At 35.9% G+C, this 19,796-nt stretch overlaps 1 protein-coding gene across 2 annotated transcripts in view; it reads right to left on the reverse strand.

Annotated features, from left to right (window-relative positions):
* The window catches only part of wdr27 (WD repeat domain 27), a 36,842-nt gene that overhangs the window by 2,416 nt on the left and 14,630 nt on the right, over positions 1-19,796 (reverse strand). For both annotated transcript variants that reach the window (XM_008429888.2, XM_008429887.2), the window contains exons 17-23: positions 19,668-19,789; positions 17,935-18,068; positions 17,175-17,269; positions 15,977-16,098; positions 10,873-10,970; positions 8,070-8,172; positions 5,451-5,549 (exon numbers count right to left, since the gene is read on the reverse strand). In XM_008429888.2, coding sequence (XP_008428110.2) covers positions 5,451-5,549; positions 8,070-8,172; positions 10,873-10,970; positions 15,977-16,098; positions 17,175-17,269; positions 17,935-18,068; positions 19,668-19,789 — 773 coding nt within the window. The remainder of the gene's footprint in view (positions 1-5,450; positions 5,550-8,069; positions 8,173-10,872; positions 10,971-15,976; positions 16,099-17,174; positions 17,270-17,934; positions 18,069-19,667; positions 19,790-19,796) is intronic.

The raw sequence follows: 19,796 nt of genomic DNA on the forward strand, positions 1-19,796 counted from the left end.
CACATAAATCGTAAACCGGGAATTTGGGTGACCCCCGGGGTCAGACGTCAGAGCTTATTGCAAGATGATTTACTGGAGAAATACATGGGGGGTCAGGGAGCACCAGTTCAAATGAGTTATCGAGTTTTCCTAAACGCTGCACTTAGAAGAAAAGCAGCCCTCATAGGTTGCGTTTCTGTTTAATGACTTGATTTGCACAGTCAGATGTCCTTATGTAAGTCAACTCAGCTCTTACACAAGCAGAGGGTAGATTGTTTTTCGAAACCATTTGCCCTTTAATAATCTGGAAAACCTTTATTCACACAAAAATAGACAAAAGAAGTCTCTGAAACATCTTGCTATTTTTGTTGATTTATTGTATTTTTACAGATCAAAGTTAAACTCAGAACCTTTGAGGAATGCTAAGTGAAATCAGATTGCGGACTTGCAGGAGACACACAGCTCGTTACATAATCTAAGTTACTGTCAGCCATGATGGCTCAATACCACAGAGCACAAATTCAAAGTTCAAAGCAGAAATAAATATGACACTTAAAAATGCGGCGCAGATTAGATTTTCAATGGGTACTTTTCTTAAATATTGGAATCCTTGAGAGAATGTGTCAGCCTGTTGACAATTTATGACTGTGATAATATGATTAGAACAGATTTTTCCTTCTACATGTTTTTATAGTTGTGTAGCACAACACCCAGTAATAGCACTATAAACGACTAATCTGCAATAAGAATCCCAATGGAGAAAAAAGATGGGTTTGATATATGGAAATGTAGAGGGGCAGCCACAATGCCAAGCTTTCACTATACCAACAAAGCAATAAAACTAATACGTAGCAAAATGGTCATAGATACATTTTTGGACTTAAGAGACATAGAGCAAAGACGAATGAAAAAAATATTTCTTACTCTGTCTGTTCCAGCACTGTGAAATCCTATACAAGGAGACTAACTTCAAAAGGGGAGCTAGATGATACATTGACAGAAGGAAGCCAGTTAGTTTGGCACAGGTTATTTCTCTCTGTGTGGTATATTTCGCAATTCAAAAAATGTATTAAAATGTATTCAGTGCCAGTGAGTGCAGAAGATGCTGCAGTTGTTAATGTGGTGTGCTGGTGCGAGATACCTTTTCATACTTCAAATATTTTAAAAGCAAATTCAATTCCAATACTGACACTAACGTTTTCCTGGGTCGACTTTGAAGCCAGACTACCCTAATTTCTGAACACCACTTACCACTTTGATTATTGATTAATTCAGTTGCAAAGCATTTCTTTTAGAAATAACTGCAGTATCATACAGAATGTAACATGAAAGAAAATATAAGGTGATCTCTTTAAGCTTCAATCAGTAACCCAGATCCGGCGAATAAACTTTAAATAATACAAAGACGAAATGTGGCAAACAAAAAGTTACCTCAAACAGTTATCTGTTGGGAGATATTTGTCTATTTATTCACAAGTGCATGAATGAACCAATCACTACAGTTTAACTTTACTTGTTTTGCTGTAAGGCATTGTGCTCTGGGTCAAACTTTATGATTCAGTCAATCCCTGTTAAGCAATACATCTTACCTTCTGAAACGCCAAAAGGCCACAAATTAAATAATACAGTGAAAAGACCTGGTGGGACCCCAGCTGTATGCTGTACTGTGCTGCAAATGAACAAAGATGATACAAAATGACATGGAGAGTAATGAGAGCATGGAAGTCATTCAGATGATTCACTCTCTGCTCATCTAAGCTTGGATGACACCGTGTATGAACTTTTCACATACAGCTGGTTGTCTTGGTAAGTGAACAAAGCTCTGGCAGTCTCTGTCACTGAGATTCATAGTAGTGGAGACAAGAGAGGCATAATCAAAAGTCCAGAAAATAAAACGCCGACTAATCAGCCTTATAAGGATTATACTGATATGTTTTTCTTTTCTCTTTCTCTCATTGTATATGATTCCTAGATTAACAACTTCATTTTAATACAAGTAGGAAACTCTTTTATCAGGTGCAGGTTTTGCACAAGATTGGAGGCACACCTCTACTGTTTTATATTTAATTAATATACATTAGTAAGGTTATAAAGCAGAAGCATCGTGAAAGCCCATAAGATTTTGCAGGGCAACAAAATAAAATCAGGACGCTTTCATTGACCACAGTTATAAGAACAGTCGTTTTCATGGTCTTTGAAGTAATAAGATGGGAAACAGGAGTGGAAAATGATTGAAGAAAAATGCATTACACTATCTGCCTGTGTCAAACATCAAAAGCTTCTCACAGCAGCAAATATGGAAAACAGCTGGTCCTGAAATGTGGCTAAACAGCAAGATGAGCACAGGTAGGGAAAACCTTTTAACCGACAGTTTAAATTTTGTAACCTAGTATCCGAATCCTTTTTTAAGATGTTATTAGTCCAACAGTAACAATATGTAATTTGCTAAATATACCTTTGCTCTTAACTGGCCCTGGGTACTCTGGTCAGATGAGACTAAGATTCAGCATCACAAAATGAGTCTGGCATAAAACAACCTTGCACACATTTAAGAAAGAATAAAGAAAACAGAGTGCTTGCTCTCCATTTGTGGATTTGGAACCTAGCAGGCAATGTGGGTGAAATGTCTTGCCCAAGGACACAACCACTGAGACGGATGTAGCTGGGTTTAAATCGGCAATCCACCGGTTATAGGACGGTCTACCAATCAACACAAATATGATTAACCAGAAGAAAAGGTTCTTAGCTCATTCCACCTAAATTCTACAGAAAACCTGCAGGTAGAACTCAAAATGCACGTGCGTAGAAGATGAGATTGTTTGGAGAAGAATGTAAAAAGAATGTCTGTCCTCTTAATTATGTTCTAATTTTGTTTAAACTTATGGAAAACAGGTAAGCGGTGAAGAGTAGAGGTAAATGGTGTTATACAATGTCTATAAGCCCAAGCTGGTGAATCAGTATGTGTGAATAAATAAAAAATAAATTAAAGAGATTTTTGTGTAATTCTACACTAACACAATGTCTATTAACATTTACACACTTTAAATAATAAATTATGGCAGAGATTGTACATATATTTCCCCAAATGGCACAAACTTGCATTTGTATTTGATTGTTATCACAACCTTCTTCTGGATATATAAGAACAAAGCAAAATATCAAGCATCTGCGTAAAAAAGCAAGGTTTAACTTAATGTGGCAATATTTGAAAAAAATAAAAACTTTGTCTGCTTTTAATTCGCCTCTTATCAAATAAAATAGAACGTCCAGAAGAGCTGAGGTGGAACAAGTTTGCTCTGACTGATTAAGTGTGGCTTTAAACTGTGCAGATCATTGTAGCCGGTGAATGGCTGTGGACCAAGGTTTCCATTTTCAGACTAGAAAATCTGAAAATATCACTGCTGTGATGAAAAGTTTTCTCCAAATGGAGTTACACAGATGGATGTGCAGATTTAAAACATGTGCTGTGGGTCGAATGGGCGGTCAACTAGTCTCAGGAGTCATTATGTGGAGGTTGTGATTTTGGTGCACATTTAAAAATGGTTCAGGTGCAAATTCCCTTTCTCTGAGGCATTACAAACAACTCTAGGAATCATCTTATAAAGAAATTGGTGTACATAAATATATATATATATATATTAGAGGTGTGCCAATCGATCGGTCACCGATCATAATCGGTCGATTTTCGTGAAAAAGTGCATGATCGGTGATCGGCGATCATTGGCTCTTGTTGCCGATACCGATCACCTGCATCTCATTTTGCAGCCTGCCTGTGCAGCTGGTCTCCTCTTTCCTTCACACTGCGCAAACGCGCAGCAACAAATCCTAAGCGATGTGGAACTATAACGCACTGAGTGAATGGAGAAGTTTGCGTGTTGCGGTGGAAAATTGAAGCACTTAAAATGCATCAATACGACATAAAAACAATGCCATACTTGACGGAGTTTGGCTTCATCGAGGCTCACTGCAGTAAAAAAGACATATGGAGGATCAGATAGCAGGTAAAGCAGCGCACAGCTATAAACACTCACCCAGATTAGCATGAGGGTCAGAAAGCTAAACAAATAACCCGCAAAATTATTTAAGTCTTCGAGCTGCGATGTAAGATGCTGGTTCTGGTCTCGCTGTTGAACTGCTGCTACGCGCTACAGGTAGTAATATTTCACAGACAGAGTGCCGCTTCTACTCCACCTGGTAGTGACTCTCACACCGAACCTCTGTTTAAAGCTGCAGCATCTAACCTAAAAATATAAATTTTACATACGTATTAAAACTTTCGCTGTCCTAACAAGAGACAGATTATCTCTAAAAAAATAATCGATCTCCTCCCTGCTCTGCATAATTACTCCGCTCAGTCAGAAACAGCCACTCAGAACTAGCAGTAATCAGCTAGCCGCCATGCTATCAGGAAGTTTTCATTCAGTAACTCTGGATTGTTTATTGTAATGGAACCTGTATTTGCTTTCGAATGTTAGGTTTTATACTTAAATTTGTTTGGCAATGTTGAGAGCTTTTATTTTGGCTCTTTGCATTATTAATATGTTATCAGTCTGTTAAAGATAGTATTACCTACCGATAGCAGTACAATTTGCAGAATACCTATTTTGTTTAGTTTTCTTCTTGGAAAAAGTTATTAAAAACAATTTTTTGTCTAAATTAAGGTGAATTCATGGTTCCTTTTTCCACATAATGTAACAGGTAGTGTTTATGATTAAAAAAAATTAGAATAATTATGTGATCGGTATCGGTATTGGTGATCGGCCCTCATGGGTGATCGGTATCGGCAGGAAAAACCTGATCGGCACATCTCTAATATATATATATATATATATGCGTGTGAGTTGTTTTTTTGCTGAGTGTGGAGCCAGTTAGATTTAAAGGGTATTTAAGGGAAATTTAAATAAAAGTCATTGTTAATGTTGTCAATGTCAAAGTTCTAAAAGTTTTCTGTCTAAACTTCATAACAATAAAATAGAGTAAAAAACACATAAAATGTAAGAATCCTCCAAAAGGACTGGAGACTTTGATCATTCTTTTTTGCTAAATAGCTCAAGCTCAATCAGATTGGCTGGAGATTCTCAGCAAACATCACATTTTCAAGTTTCATCAATGATTCAAAGCTGTGTTTTGGCCTGATCTTTGACTGGGCCAATCTAACACCTGCATACGCTTTGCTCTAAATCATTCCAATGCAGCTGTGTTTAGGGTCTCATGTCACAGTCTTATGTCTTTTGCTGCATTTAACATGTTTTTTTCTTTTCTGGGTTGATTTGTATTTAGTAACATCCATCTTCCTATCAACTTTAACCAGCTTTCCTGTGCTTGCTCAAGAAAAGTATGCCAAAAGCATTTCAAAAGATTTTATATTAGAAATATGTGCTACGGGTAAAATATTACAAAAAAATGTAGTGAAATCTGACCTTTTTTTTAATGAAAAAATTGATAAAAATGTGTCAAAAGCTTACTGATACCTCTGGTTTTGCAGGGTTAAAAGCCACACTGAGTACTGTGTCTGAGTGTCTCTGGAGTTTGTGGAGGTAGGTGCTGGCACGAATATCGTACACATATGCCTGAAATGACACATCAACCAAAACATTAGCTATTATCATCCATTAAAGCTGCAGGAGAATGTTAAAACATGGAAAGAAAGCCACAGTACCAGTCAGAAGATTATACACCATCATTATGGACATGGGAGTCATAACTTCTCAATGATTTATCTGAAACATTTTTAGGATGTTGAACAATAACATACAACTTCAGAAATATTCAAAACTAAAAATTGGGATCAAGTTTGAACTTATTCCATTTTTTTGTACAGTATTGTAAACATACAGACTCAATACTAAAGAAATGCTCGCTAATATTTGGTTAAATGTCCCTTACCAGGTATCATCATAGAATTCAGTAGCCAACAAAAAGGTTCTGGAAAATGATGACCAGCTGTTTGATGATTTTTGTTGGCATATTTACAATGGTTAGGAAGAACTCATAACCCATCGGTGTTGTTCTTAATCTGGAAATCTATACATTATCTGCGTATTTTAATAGTTTGTAAAAAATCTAATTATCCTCCTGGAGGTTTTTGAATCAAGATTTTGGGAAGTGTAAAAAAATCTAGTGAGCCCTTCAAGAGTGTTCCTGTCCTTTTTGACCATGATTGCTTTTTGATATATTATGACAAGTATAAATGTACCTGGCTTATAGATGTCTCAGGGCAGCCACAAATAAATACCCTGCAGCACTCTACAAATGCTCTCCCAGTTTCCAGGAAAAGTTGGAAATGTCCCATCTTAACACGGATGCTCTAAATGTCCATGCTGTGCTGAATCCCCATAATTAATAACATCAACCACAATGGATAAATTATTTCACTGCTTTCCACAAACACATATAACAGAAGAGAGATGGGTAAAGAAAGAGAAGTCTGTCTCTTCTGAAAAAGTCTTGAAAGTAAGGATAAGACACTGTCTGGAAAAGCAATTAAACAGCTCTACAAATATATGAGTGCACTGTTTGATTTTCTTTGGGACAAATCTTGACTACAAATGAAAAATGTCCGGCATAAATGATCATGAGCCTAAATGGACGTAAAAGTGATAATGATACAGTCTGGATATGACTAACTCGAGGTGCTGGAAAATAAAAAGCTTTGCCATCCAGACAGGAAACTTAAAAGTCTGAAATAGGAAAAAATAGAGTAATGGAGTTAAGACCTTAAAAAGAACAAAATTGGACAGAAATGTTAAAGTCTACCTTCATATCAGAATGAACCAGATAGCAGAGATAAGGGGAAAAGAAGGAGGGCTATGATGTGGTCAAAATATTTAACATTTCACTTGTTGGAAATTTTAGTTGAGTGATGTAGCTGTTTTATTGGAGGTTTGCTCATTAAACTAGTTTCACTGCAGTAATTTAAAGTAAGCAGAGTGCTTAAAATCCTTAAATATGTTTAGGTATCATAATGAGACATGAGATGACATCCTGGATGTCTCAGAAGGTGATTTGAGAAGCAAGTATCATGGTACATCAAAGCAGCATAACCACCCACTCTGAAAAATCATACAAAACTAAGCAATCTACAAAGGATGTTATAACTACAGCTCCACAAATTGCTTTCACACAACTAGAATACTGCAATATATTTTTTGGGTGCTGTTGCTAAACCCTAGTTCAACATTTAACATAATAATCGCACTCTGGTGGTTAGGACGAAGATTATTCAATTCAATTTTGTTTAGCGCCAATTCAAAACACTATCATGAAATTTGAAGGCGACACCAATCTGGTTGGCCAAATGCGAAATTAACATAAATCTGTTTACAAAGATGGCCTAGAAGGCTTCTCTAGAAGGAGTTGATGAGATGGTGTTCAACATCTCCAAAACTACAAAAATTATTATATATGTCAGGAGACAAAATGAATACCCCGTTCATTGTAAATCAGAGGGGATTAAGTCAACAGAATGGCCTCCTTTAACATTTTAGGTATATCATGCATTACATAATATGTATTGCAAACTTCACTGCTTTGATAAATAAGGCACAAAAGTGACTGTATATCCTTCAAATCTAGAAAAATCTGGAGTTAGCGTGGCAGTTGCTTCTTTAAATTTTTAGGTTCTCATTTCAACGTTTTCTTACCAGTAGAATGTTGGTGTGGTTTTGGAGTTGCATGACAAAAAGACCCAGAGCACAGTATTCTTTGTGTTAGATCTGTTACCCATTTAATGCCAAACTGAAACCTGAATTCTTTGATATAATGACAAACAAAAATATGAAACACAAAAATAAGTGATTGCATAAATATTCCTACCAGACTGTATCTCTGGTGGCACAAATATGGATCAAAGGTTGTTAATACTCTATAGAACCCTGCTCTAAAAATAAGGAAGCATTTCTTCATGTACCCAATGATGACGCATTTGAGAAAAACACCATGAGGTTCTCAGGGTATTTGGAAGAGAAGTAGGCACCCAGCATTATGGTTCCTCCACCATATACAACATGAGGTGGGGTTTTTTTCTACATACTCATCCTTTGTTCCAAACTAAATCAAGCTGACATGTTTGTTGCATAAACATAACTCACACATTTATCCTCAGAGCCAGAGGCAATGAACCGGCCACATGGTGAGAAGGTTGAGGAGCATGCATGGCAGAGATTCACATGGTTCTCATAACGACGCACGCATCTGTGGTAGAGACACACACAGTGACACAAAGTTTTCATTAAAGGTGAAGTGAGTCGTAGCCTGAATAATTAATTGATCAATAAACCCGTTCCACAAAATGTTGAATGTTATTATATTTGTCACTTATCCTTTTTACAGTCGATATATTAAAATTAAACATAATAAAAATCTTCACTTGAGTGCAAAAACTCAGGCTGATATGAAAAAGAAACAGGTTTCACTAACTTCATCTAATAGCCACTGGTGCACAAAAGAAGATCAGAACTCAGAAACTACACATTTTGGAGACATCTTAATCTGCTGAACACAAAGAGTTTAGAATGACTCAGGTCTAGATGCAGAAAACAGGGAAAAGACAACTATGAATGGGTCCCTTGTGTAACTTTTGGGCTATTTAATTTGGTCTGCAGCAGCATGTAATGTCTTTACCATGCCATAATACCATCAACAGCTGGCTAACCTAGAAATCCTATAAGGGATGGCATGTTTGCAGGGCTGTGCTTGAAAAGGATTTGGCAAAAGCATGTATTGGAGATTCACATGTTTGTGCCATTAAGTTGGACTGAAAGAAGGTCATATTCAGTTGTGACCATTAAGAAATTGGATATGTGCAACAGCAGCCAGGTACGGAAATAGACTTTATGTGGGATGAAGACAAAGCTTTCTCAGAACACTGATTTGGGGTAAGAGTAGTTTTTTTTATATTCTCAGTAAGTGCCTCACTTTATTTAGTAGGATGTTTCCAAAATGTGGTGAACATGTCTTTGGAATTTAAGCAGACAGTACAGTAAGTTCTTGTGTAAATCTTTATGTTTTTTAATATTAAGTATGTTATTAAAAGCAATGTGCAAAAGAAAAAAACGTTTGTAGCTATCAACCTAAATAGTTAAATAAATAAGAGAATGACAAAAAATTCAGCACAAATTATAGCTTTGATGAGGGCAAAATCCAATCGCCAAGATAGTTTATTTAATACCTTCCATGTGTGCTTAAATAAATTGAATTTTGTTATAGCACAAACAAAATGCTTTAATATTCAAAGTTTTGTGTATTCACATATCAAGAGCCACATATACAACAAACATTTAGAAGTACCCCCAATTTTTTTAAGATCTTCAGTGGTGCTATCAAAACATTTGATCAAACACCTAATTAAAATAGCTTCACCAGATCAGGGTTAAAGCCCATTTTATTTCTAGGTCAGAATGTGGCTGGAACGGTCCAGGAGAAAAGGTGCTGACGTGAGTTCCACAAAGCCACATTCTCCGTGTTGTGTGAGTGATGATTATATGGAATTTTCCTGATGACTAACACAGACTGCCGTAGTGGCTCTGATCCTTCTAAGTAGAAGCCTATGTTGTTACTAAATTCACCTGAGTTCACAGTGTCAGTCATCGATGTAATAAACACATGCAAATCAGCATAAAGACTGCTTTTTGGTTCACAATTGATGTGCAACCTTGTATACTTTGTTTGGAATGATTTTGTGAATGTATTTTCATGAACCATTAGTAATATAAATTCTACAAATTTTATTTTTTTATTTTTTTGGATTTTATTGGCTGCAGTGGCCATTATTTGAGTCAGTTGACAGGAAAGTGTGTGTTGAGAGACGGGGAAGACAATGTTCCCTACAAGATATGCAAAATGCTTTAAATAAATTCACATTCAGGCTGAACTGGAAATTGTAAATGAACTGATTTTATAAAGTGCATTTCTAGTCATACGAACCACTGAAAACGCTTTACACTAGAGCACAATCCCAAACGTGCACATATTCATACATAGTACACAGATCGATAGGCAACTTGGGTTTAGACAAACTACCAGCTCATCTGTCATTTTCTGTTTGCTTCCTGTCGATCTAACAAAGGCAATTTAAAGCATTTATGCTTACAGCACTTCTCGCAGGTGAAAATCACAAAATGCTTCAAAAGAGAAAAACAAACAATAATAGATTGAAAAATTAAAACATGATCAACAAACAAAAAGAATAACAAAAAAAATATATACATACATAATATAATAATCATAATATGACTGTAAAAACTAGGAGTTGACTTAGAAACAAAGTGAAATATTTGTCAGGCAGTAGGTTCTGACAGAGTCTGGGATGAGGAATTTGATATGAGAGGAGCCTCAGACTTGAAAGAATGCAAAACTTAATAATGTCTTCCATGAGGCCAAAAAGAACATTAGGAGATCCAAAAAGTTCTAGATAAATCATCTGCCTTACAAGGACTTCTGTGAATCAAAGTCAGTTAAATGTCTCCTCAGGCATTAACTTTGGAAATTAAACACTTGCTAATTTAAACATCACATAAGGAATGCTTGTGTTATAAAAATCATTATGCAGTTGAAAAGGAAAGTTATTTTTTTATCTAGAGAATAACAAATGGGGAAAAAATTGGTAAAACTAATGTTCAGGTCTTGACTAAACATTCATCTAATAAAGATTCTATTTAACAAAGTTTTTGACAGGTATTCTAAATAGTACTATCAGCTTTGTTTAAAATGTCATGGAAAGGTTTTATATTGCTGTACACACCAGTCAAACTGATTTAATGTTCTAAATTAGGTTTCCTTCCTGAAAAGCATAAACAGAAACACAGTAGAATACAAACAGCAAACATTGTAGCAAAGGTTTGGTTGATTTTGTTTTACATAAAGTTGTCTTTCAGAAAACATATTTATACAAACCTCATTGTGCGAAGGTCCCACATCTTCACCCCATCTGTAACTGCGCTTGTGAGGAATAGGTTGTATGACTCTGGAGCTTGAGAGGTGAATGTGGATCCCTTTAAAATAAACAAAACAAAAAAAAGAGAATAAAACAAAATATGTTCAATGAAATAACTTTTAGTAAAACAACAAACAAGCAAAACTTCTACATCCATATTAAATGTTTAAATAGAACCAAATGTTTCAGATTATCGTACAAATGTCAGAGAGCAAAGAGTAATAACTTTCAAATGCTGATTTTATTGATTAAGGGGGAAAAAAATGATCCAATTCAGCTTGATTTCTGTGTGAAAGAGAAAATAACTCCTGAACCTAATACTTACTTGTGCTACTATTGGCAACAACAACTGCCAATCAAGCATTTTTTTTTTATAAAAAGTGCTGCCCCCCCAATCTGGATCTGAGTATTCTTGAAAGAATAAGCAGACTTGTGTCCCGCAAGCAAAGGGTTATTGTTGGATGATATGGAGTAATGAGGTGTTTTATGTTAAATTGAGCTGGGTCAATGGGGTCTTTGTAAGTAATGAATAGGATGTTTTACCTGAATTCTAAGATTAACATATAGCAGGTGGAGAAAAGCCAACACAGGAAAAATTTCCTACGAGTATGTCCCTCAGCACACTGGTTGTACTCACATCTATTGAGTGACGTCTGTCTTTTTTCCAACTAGAAACAAACTTCTTGGTTGACAGAAAATAATTTTAGACTTAAATCTGGCAGGATGAATGATTTGGGGCTTTACTTCAAGCGCAGAATAAAAAAGTAATGAAAGCAACATTTGTGTAAAATATGTTCAGCATAATTTCCCAAACTTTAGGTATACCACTGAAATAGACTCCAACAAAAATGTAGTTTCCACTCCATATCTACAAATAAATTCCACTCATGACTTCCAAACCAAGTTATCAGATGATAAAGTTAAGCATGTGAGCAAGGGAGAGAGTGCAACTGTGGGGGTGTTCTTTGTTTAGTTTTCCATTAAGAGTGTGAGAACAGGAGTTCAAGACGGCCTTTCCAGCTTTCCGAGAAGTCCTCTGGTCTGATGAGTTCCAGGTGAATTTTGCAGAGAGGTGACGGAAATTTCAGTTTCTGATGTCTGGCCCGCCCGGAGACGACAAAGCAAAAGTGGAGGGAGGTATGATGTTATGTGTGCAGTGTCCAGCCAGTTGCAATCCCTCTGATCCGCAGCTACTAACCCCAAACCATCCAAAGGCCCCCAGGCTCTATCAAGAGAAGTCCTCATTGATGCAATAGCCAAGCTGAAACAACAAATTAGACCCTTCCCATAGAGTATTGCACACAAAAGATGTGATGACAAAGAACATGCACATCTGGGCCAAAGAAATATTGTCAGCTGTGCAAGAGTGAACTGAAGCTGAATGGGTTAATCCATGCCAATAGTGGGAGTGTATGCAGCTAATCCAGACTGTCCAGAGCGTCGAGCATGTAGGGAAAAATACACAAAAGTTACTTCAATCAAGGTTCACTGAGCAAAGCCTCTGTCACAAACAAGTTACATAAAAAGCTTGAATAGACCTTTATTTTTACCTTTTTTTTTAAGAAATATGTTGGAATATTGTTTGCAAGCACTATGATATTTATACACTACATTGCTAAATTAATAAAGCTGCAGTAGGCAACTTTTACAAAAAAAATAGGTCTTTTATATATTTCTTAAAACAGTCACTATGTTGCGACAGTATAACATCCATCCATCCATCCATCCATCCATCCATCCATCCATCCATCCATCCATCCATCCATCCATCCATCCATCCATCCATCCATCCATCCATCCATCCATCCATCCATCCATCCATCCATCCATCCATCCATCCATCCATCCATCCATCCATCCATCCATCCATTTTCTTGTGCCTTAGTTGGGTCGGGAAGGGTGCTGGTGCCTATCTCCAGCTAGTGTACCGGGCGAGAGGCGGGGCACACCCTGGACAGGTCGCCAGTCTGTCGCAGGGCAAACAACCACAGAGACACACAGGACAAACAACCATGCACACACACACACACACACACACACTCATACCTCGGGGCAATTTGGAGAGGCCAATTAACCTGACAGTCATGTTTTTGGACTGTGGGAAGAAACCGGAGTACCCGGAGAAAACCCACGCATGCACAGGGAGAACATGCAAACTCCATGCAGAAAGACTCTGGCAGGGAATCAAACCAAGAACCTTCTTGCTGCAAGGCAACAGCTCTACCAACTGCGCCACTGTGCAGTAGCGACAGTATAACATGAGAGATAATCTGTGAAAAAATCCCTGAGTCCTTCTGCCATCTCCAAAAATACACCTCTCACAGTCTTAAACAATCAATCAGAGCCAGGAGGAAGGTGTTAGTGCTGTCAGTCATGCTCATGTACACTCTGCTTAAGATTCCTAGTATGCTGCAGGTGTGCTAATGGCAGAGAAACAACAAACTGGTACAGGAGATGTTTATCTGCCACCATTGGTGGAGATGCTTCCTAGCCTGAGCATGATTGACAGTGTTAAGACCCTCATCCTGGCTCTGATTTATTGTTTCTGACAGATCTGTGGATTTCTGCACATGTCAGTAAGACCACAGGAAGTAGGCAGAGGAGCTTTATATATATATATATATATATATATATATATATATATATATATATATATATATATATATATATATATAGAATTTTATTACAGCTTATCTGTCTCATATTACAGAGTCATAACATAGTGATGGTTTTAACAAACATGCAAAACAATATATATTTCTGTAAAAGTTGCCTTCTGCATCTGTAAACCTATAAGATTTATAAAAGTATCCCTTGGAATTTAACAAATTTTTTTATGTTCCAACTACAGTCAAATGTGTTTTATTGGGATTTTACTTGATAGACCATTCAAACAATTCTGAAATGGATGGTTACAGATAGTTTCTTCAGATTTGTAGCCAATAAAAATCTGACTATTACAACAAAACCTAAATGAAATTCAGAACAACCAAGAGTCACCTAATAAGTAAATAGAGTACAACAGGTGAATCAGCAGGACGAGAAGGTTTACGATCAAAGTAAAATCAAATGAAATTTCTTCATTGTCAAGCACAATGTACAATGAAATAACATGGCCCTTCTCCTGGTTCAACAGACACCCATTTAAAAGAACTCAAGTACTCAGAAAAACTAACTCAAACTGTATTCCTCAAGGGCCAGAGTCCTGAAACTTTTAGATGTGTCCCTTGTCCTATACACTTGAATTAAATGACTCCACTACATTACTAGCATACAGTCAGCTCTACAGACCTCTGCTAATGAACTAATATTGGAGCCAGGTGTGCTAAAGCTAAGAGACAACTAAACGCATCAGGACCTCGAAGAATAGAGTTTGAGACTACTGATGTATAACAACTTCTATAGGTTGACTTTGAAATAAAATATAATTCCGTTAACAACTAATTTGCACTTACACAATCACATATAAAACAGCCGCATGCAGTTAATTTCCCAGTCATAATGTTGTACAGCCCAAGTGTCAAGTCCTGAAATGCATTTAGATACAAACAATTCTTAAATCTATTGGTGCACATATCGATGGATCTGTGATATTTCCCAAGAAGCAACAGTAAGAACCGCTTCTGGAAGAACAGAAAGGCACTAAACATACAAAGAGACAATATAATTATTTCAATTAAAGCCTATCATGTTTGAAAAGCCCAGTCAAAATCTAGTCTTAAATCCAATTAAAAATCTGGTGCAAGAGTTCCAGAAAAAGATGGTTCTATAACGTATTAAGTCTGCATGCTACACTGTTTGGAATTTTATTTGTAAGCACTAAAATGTATACAGATACAGGGGAAAGCAAATGGATATGCGCAAAATCTGCTTGTCAAACTAAGACCACATAAGTCTTAGACAGACAGGAAGGAGTAAGGACATATAATGGAACAGCCTTGTGAAACGGCTTTTCTCTAGCCTGACTGTCCTCCTGCTGTCACAGATGAAAGTAGTAATCCTGATACAGCCGTAACTTACATTCAAGGTGAATTATACTGATGAATTTGCATCATGTCATGGAAACTTTTGGTTAACCACAGCATTTTTTAATGATGACCTTTGGTTTTCATACCACAAACTAACACTTTTATTTCCTCAAAGACAATCTGTACCTTACGTAACACACATAAAAAAGTAGTCCTTGATGTCTTATGTAACCCAGTGACATCTGCCAAATAACCGACCCTTCAGGAGTAAGATGGAAGATAGGGCTCACACTGCTCATAGATGCCAAATCAAGCAAATTCTTCGCTCTGTGGGTTTGGTCCACAAGTGATTTAGTCTGTGGGTAAAGTGATGAAATGTCTAAGTCTCAATCCATTCGCAAAGAATTTAGGTTTTCTATAAGATTTAATAAAACTATAAATTTGAAACCCCCTACAAAGTACATGTGACAGAAAATATCAAAAAAGCTTACAACACGGATGGGTGTCTTTATATATATGTTAACTAAAATGTAATTAACAAAAAAAATTATATTGTATTAGTGCTATTACAAAAATGGCCAAAAAAAGTGTTGGACAACAATCAGCATGTCAAACTATAGTTAATGTGGCATTTATCCTGTCAAAGTCAACAACCCCCAAAAAATGTGTTTGAAAGAAAAAATAAGATACTATAGGTATAATCTAGTTGCAAAAGTGTGTGCAGCTTTAAACTAATACTTAGTTCTTTAATTAAGTTTCAGCATCAGTCTTCTTTGGTAGTGGTCTATCTGTCTCACTGAGCTTGACAATATTTGCTCACTGAAGCTTGCACAGGATCTCCAGATGTATCAGGTTGTGACACCAGGTTGATTATTCTACAAATTTACCAACAAATTTAGTTCTGGACATTTGTTAGGTCATTTAAAAATGTGTTTTCCTCTTCTTTAGATGAGTTGGATTTGTGCTTTGACTTAACATTTCCATTTCCTACTAGAACAGCTGGACAAGAGAACTTTTTTCATACATCTTGTACATAGAATATTTTCAGAGCTAGTATAAATTATTTAATTATTCTGTCACATTTAAAATGCTTCACCTTGTTCTGTGTGATGCAGTGGATAGCTCTGCTGTGGGCGTCATGCAGCACAGAACCAACTGCACCTTTGTTCATGTCCAGAACTTGAATGGACCGATCTGAACAACTCACCAGAACAATGTCTGAATAAAAAAAGCTGTTAAGAAAAAATGTGGTCAAATGAAAATAAATATTTGTGGTACTGCTATATAATTATAGAATAAAAATTTTAATCAGAGATGCACCAATTGATCAACCATTTGCAGGTCAAATACGATAAAATCCTTTTTTTTCCCTATGTTATAAATGCATCTAAAATAATAACTTCCACCATTATCATTCTATAAACCAATAAACCAAGAAAATGATTTGATTTAATGCTATGAAGGGTCTTATCGTTGGATCTCCAGTTTTATTTGTACACTGAAAATATATTTTGAAGATGTTTTACTTAAAAGTTGCTGTTCTGCATTTATTTTCCTAGGGCTTTTATTTTACCACTTTTAAAACATTAACATACTGACAAAAAGAAAAACATGACACAAAACAATTTCACTAAATGACTTTTTAGGTTGTATGTGTTTCACACATGTGTAGTAAAGGAATATCCATCCATCTATACATTTATTGTCTGTCCTCGTTTATCCTTGCAGGGTCACCATGGTGCCTATTTCCAGCAGCCATTAACAAGAGGCGGCATACACCCTGGCACCCTGGATAAGACTCTAGTCTAGTCCATGGCAGCGAGTAATTGAACAATTTTGTTTTGTCATTTCACAGCATGTTGTTTTAATTGTGTGAAAAACGTGGAAAAAACCCTGCAAATTTGTTAAGAAAAAACATATTTTGATGCTATCACCATGCATGCATTTTTATTTGGAGTTCATTTGAGAAAGCACTGTGATATAAAATTGCTTCTGACAGAAACAAACCCATTCCAACTCAAATTCTGTGGAGTGAGTTACTGGAGTCAGTAAATGTGCTGTAAAGACTAACAGCGGACTGGAACGCAGACATTCCTGAAAAAAATCTAAAGACACCTAAATGCTAAAATCTGCAGTGGAAGCCCTTCAGCTATGTGCAAAGTCTTTATGAGATTGTTGTGGTTTACATGGACCAGATTCTCTGAGAAAAGCGTGTAGACTCACTCGGCCAGCACCAACGTGATATTACCTTTCCACTTCCTGACGCCAGAGCTATAAAACCCCAAAAAGGATACATGAGAGGAAATCGTTGACTGCAGAAAGGGCTGTGATGTCCGAGGCTGATGGCGTTATGCAACTTGCCAGTTTGATGATGCTCCGGTGCTTATATCTAAGAAAAGAAAATAGCTAAGATATTATTGAGAAAATAATATAATTTTTAGTCAAGTTGATGAAAAATAAATAAATAAAAATAATTAATATCAGGACCTTATTCTTAAAGGTCCTAGTCATATACAGTCATAGGATATAATTTACTTATTATTTTATGCTGTCCACTATTCTGTTGTATGTGCTTCCAGACATGTCCTGACAGCTTGCAGTGAGCACCTGAATAGTTTTGTCTTAATGAGTGTCAGCACAGCAGTGTCTGCGGTAGAACTAAAAATGCCAAGCTTCTCCTGCAATAAAGCCTGGTTCCTAAAGAGGTTGTAAATACCTTTAAATCTGCCATCTTCTGTCTACCAGAATATTTGCCTTTATTTGTTTACAATACTGTTTTTAAGTACAGTTACATTACTAAGGCAATTACCTATTAATGAAGTAAAAATAATGCGATACATGGTTTTCAGTTTTTCTTTACCAATAAAAATCTAGGAAGTGGTATATGCATTGAGCAACTTAATAATAATAATAATAATAATAATAATAATAATAATAATAATAATAATAATAATAATAATAATAATAATAATATTAATAATAATAATAATAATCCAATTGAAAACTTTTACAAGTCACCATATGTGTTTGCACAGTGTAAAACATAGTAATTACCTTTTTACATCATCGCGGGTGAGGTCCACATTATACAGGTACAAGTATAGAGAAGGTCCAGATGTTAGGACTAGAAATTTGTCAAGATAATAAAACTGAGCACCTCTAATGGGTTTGGAGAACATAGTGTCACCCTAATGGAAAGATAAATAAAGATGCAAGACAGATAAATATCACACCAATATCTTCACTTGGATATTAAATAGTAATCAAATAAAAAAAGCCCTAAAAAAACTTTTCTTTTTTTCTTAAATGGTAGATATTTCAGGGTAAGTGTTGGTTTTTACAGTTTCTGTTATTCTATTTGTATTGCTTGTTTTTATTTCTGGTTACGGTGTACAGAAATTTGGTCAACTTTGCTGTTTTTAAAGAACTTTATAAATAAAGCCGGAATAAAATGGAATCTTTTATTCAGAAAATTAAACCAAAAATTAAAGAGAGAAAGTCTGACATCTACTGAATATAAAAGTAGAACTTAATTTTTCTTTTGTAGTCTTACCTAATCTTTTAATAAAATATATGTTCTTAAATTGAAACAAGCAAAACTTTTAAATGTGATACAAATCAGGACATATGTTATGGGTATTATGACAATAGATTCTGATCAAACTGGCTTCAATATTATACTAATGGACCAAATAAAATGTATTGTCAGTTTGAATTCCTGACACAGTTTTAAACCCACCTTTCAGGTCTTGGTTTTTTCAGAAACAAGAAGGTGGAAGTCCACTTTCCCTCCACTTACACACTTCAGATCAATACATAAATGATATTTAAATATGACATATAATGTTTCTCCAATAAAGAATTTTCCTAAAAATATGGGTATAAACCACAATAAGACATCTTCATCAGGGACTCTTTTTTTTTCTTTCAGTGCTAATTTTCACTGTCATTTACAGTGTGCTGTAACTAATTTGACACATTTTTAAAGCCTAGCAGCTAACAGTACAACGCATTACACATTGTAGTCAATTCAGTATTTATTTTTTTTGTTAAACTACAAAAATGTAGATCTGTCTCACATCAGCATTGTTCTTTCCCCTGTGAAAAGACTTCCATTTGTTCCCAAGATGTCTTATAAAAACACAAAAACATTCACATGGCTTGTCAGTGTTTCTCAATTCCGGTCCTCAAGTACACCTGCCCCGCATATTTTCGGTGTGTTTCTGTTCCAGAACACCTGATACAAATGATTGCATAATCTCATCTCCTTGCCATTACGTTCTGAAGAAGCTTGTTAATTAACCGCTTATTCAAGTCAGGTGTGCGGGAGAAGGGAAAAGCCAAAAACATGTGGAGCAGTCATCCAGAACTGAGAAACCCTGGCACAGGGTACTTAACATCAGACATGGGAGAACCTCTGAGAGAGCAAAGTCCTTCCTAATTTTACTTAAAAATACAAATAGAATTTGGTTTCATCTAAATCATCAACCCCTGGCTGTATGTTCAGTTTCATGTCAAAAATTGAATGTCTGCCCCGATGAAACTGGTGGATTTTTTTATCCACCAGGTTTTATTGACTAAAATAATTTTGCATTGATTTTACTGTGTGACAGTGACGTGTCACATCACATGTTTTACATACCTTTGTTTTAATTACAAAAACAACTAACAAAAAAAAGATTATGCGATGTTTCAATTAAAGGGCTCAAGTACATAGAGAAGCTTAAGATTCTGAAAGTTTGTAAGTGATGTGTATTAAATACATGCTTGTTTGTTCGTTTTTTTACCAAGATAATGGCAGGCTCTGAGTAGGATTTGGCCCAAATCCGTAATGATAGATCTTCTGCTGCACTCAGCCACCATTGTCTGCAGAGGCTCCAGCTCACACTGGTCACTGGCTTGTCATGACCTACATT

Source organism: Poecilia reticulata, chromosome 15, assembly GCF_904066995.2.
Source record: "Poecilia reticulata chromosome 15, P_reticulata-male-v2, whole genome shotgun sequence".
NCBI lineage: Eukaryota > Metazoa > Chordata > Actinopteri > Cyprinodontiformes > Poeciliidae > Poecilia > Poecilia reticulata.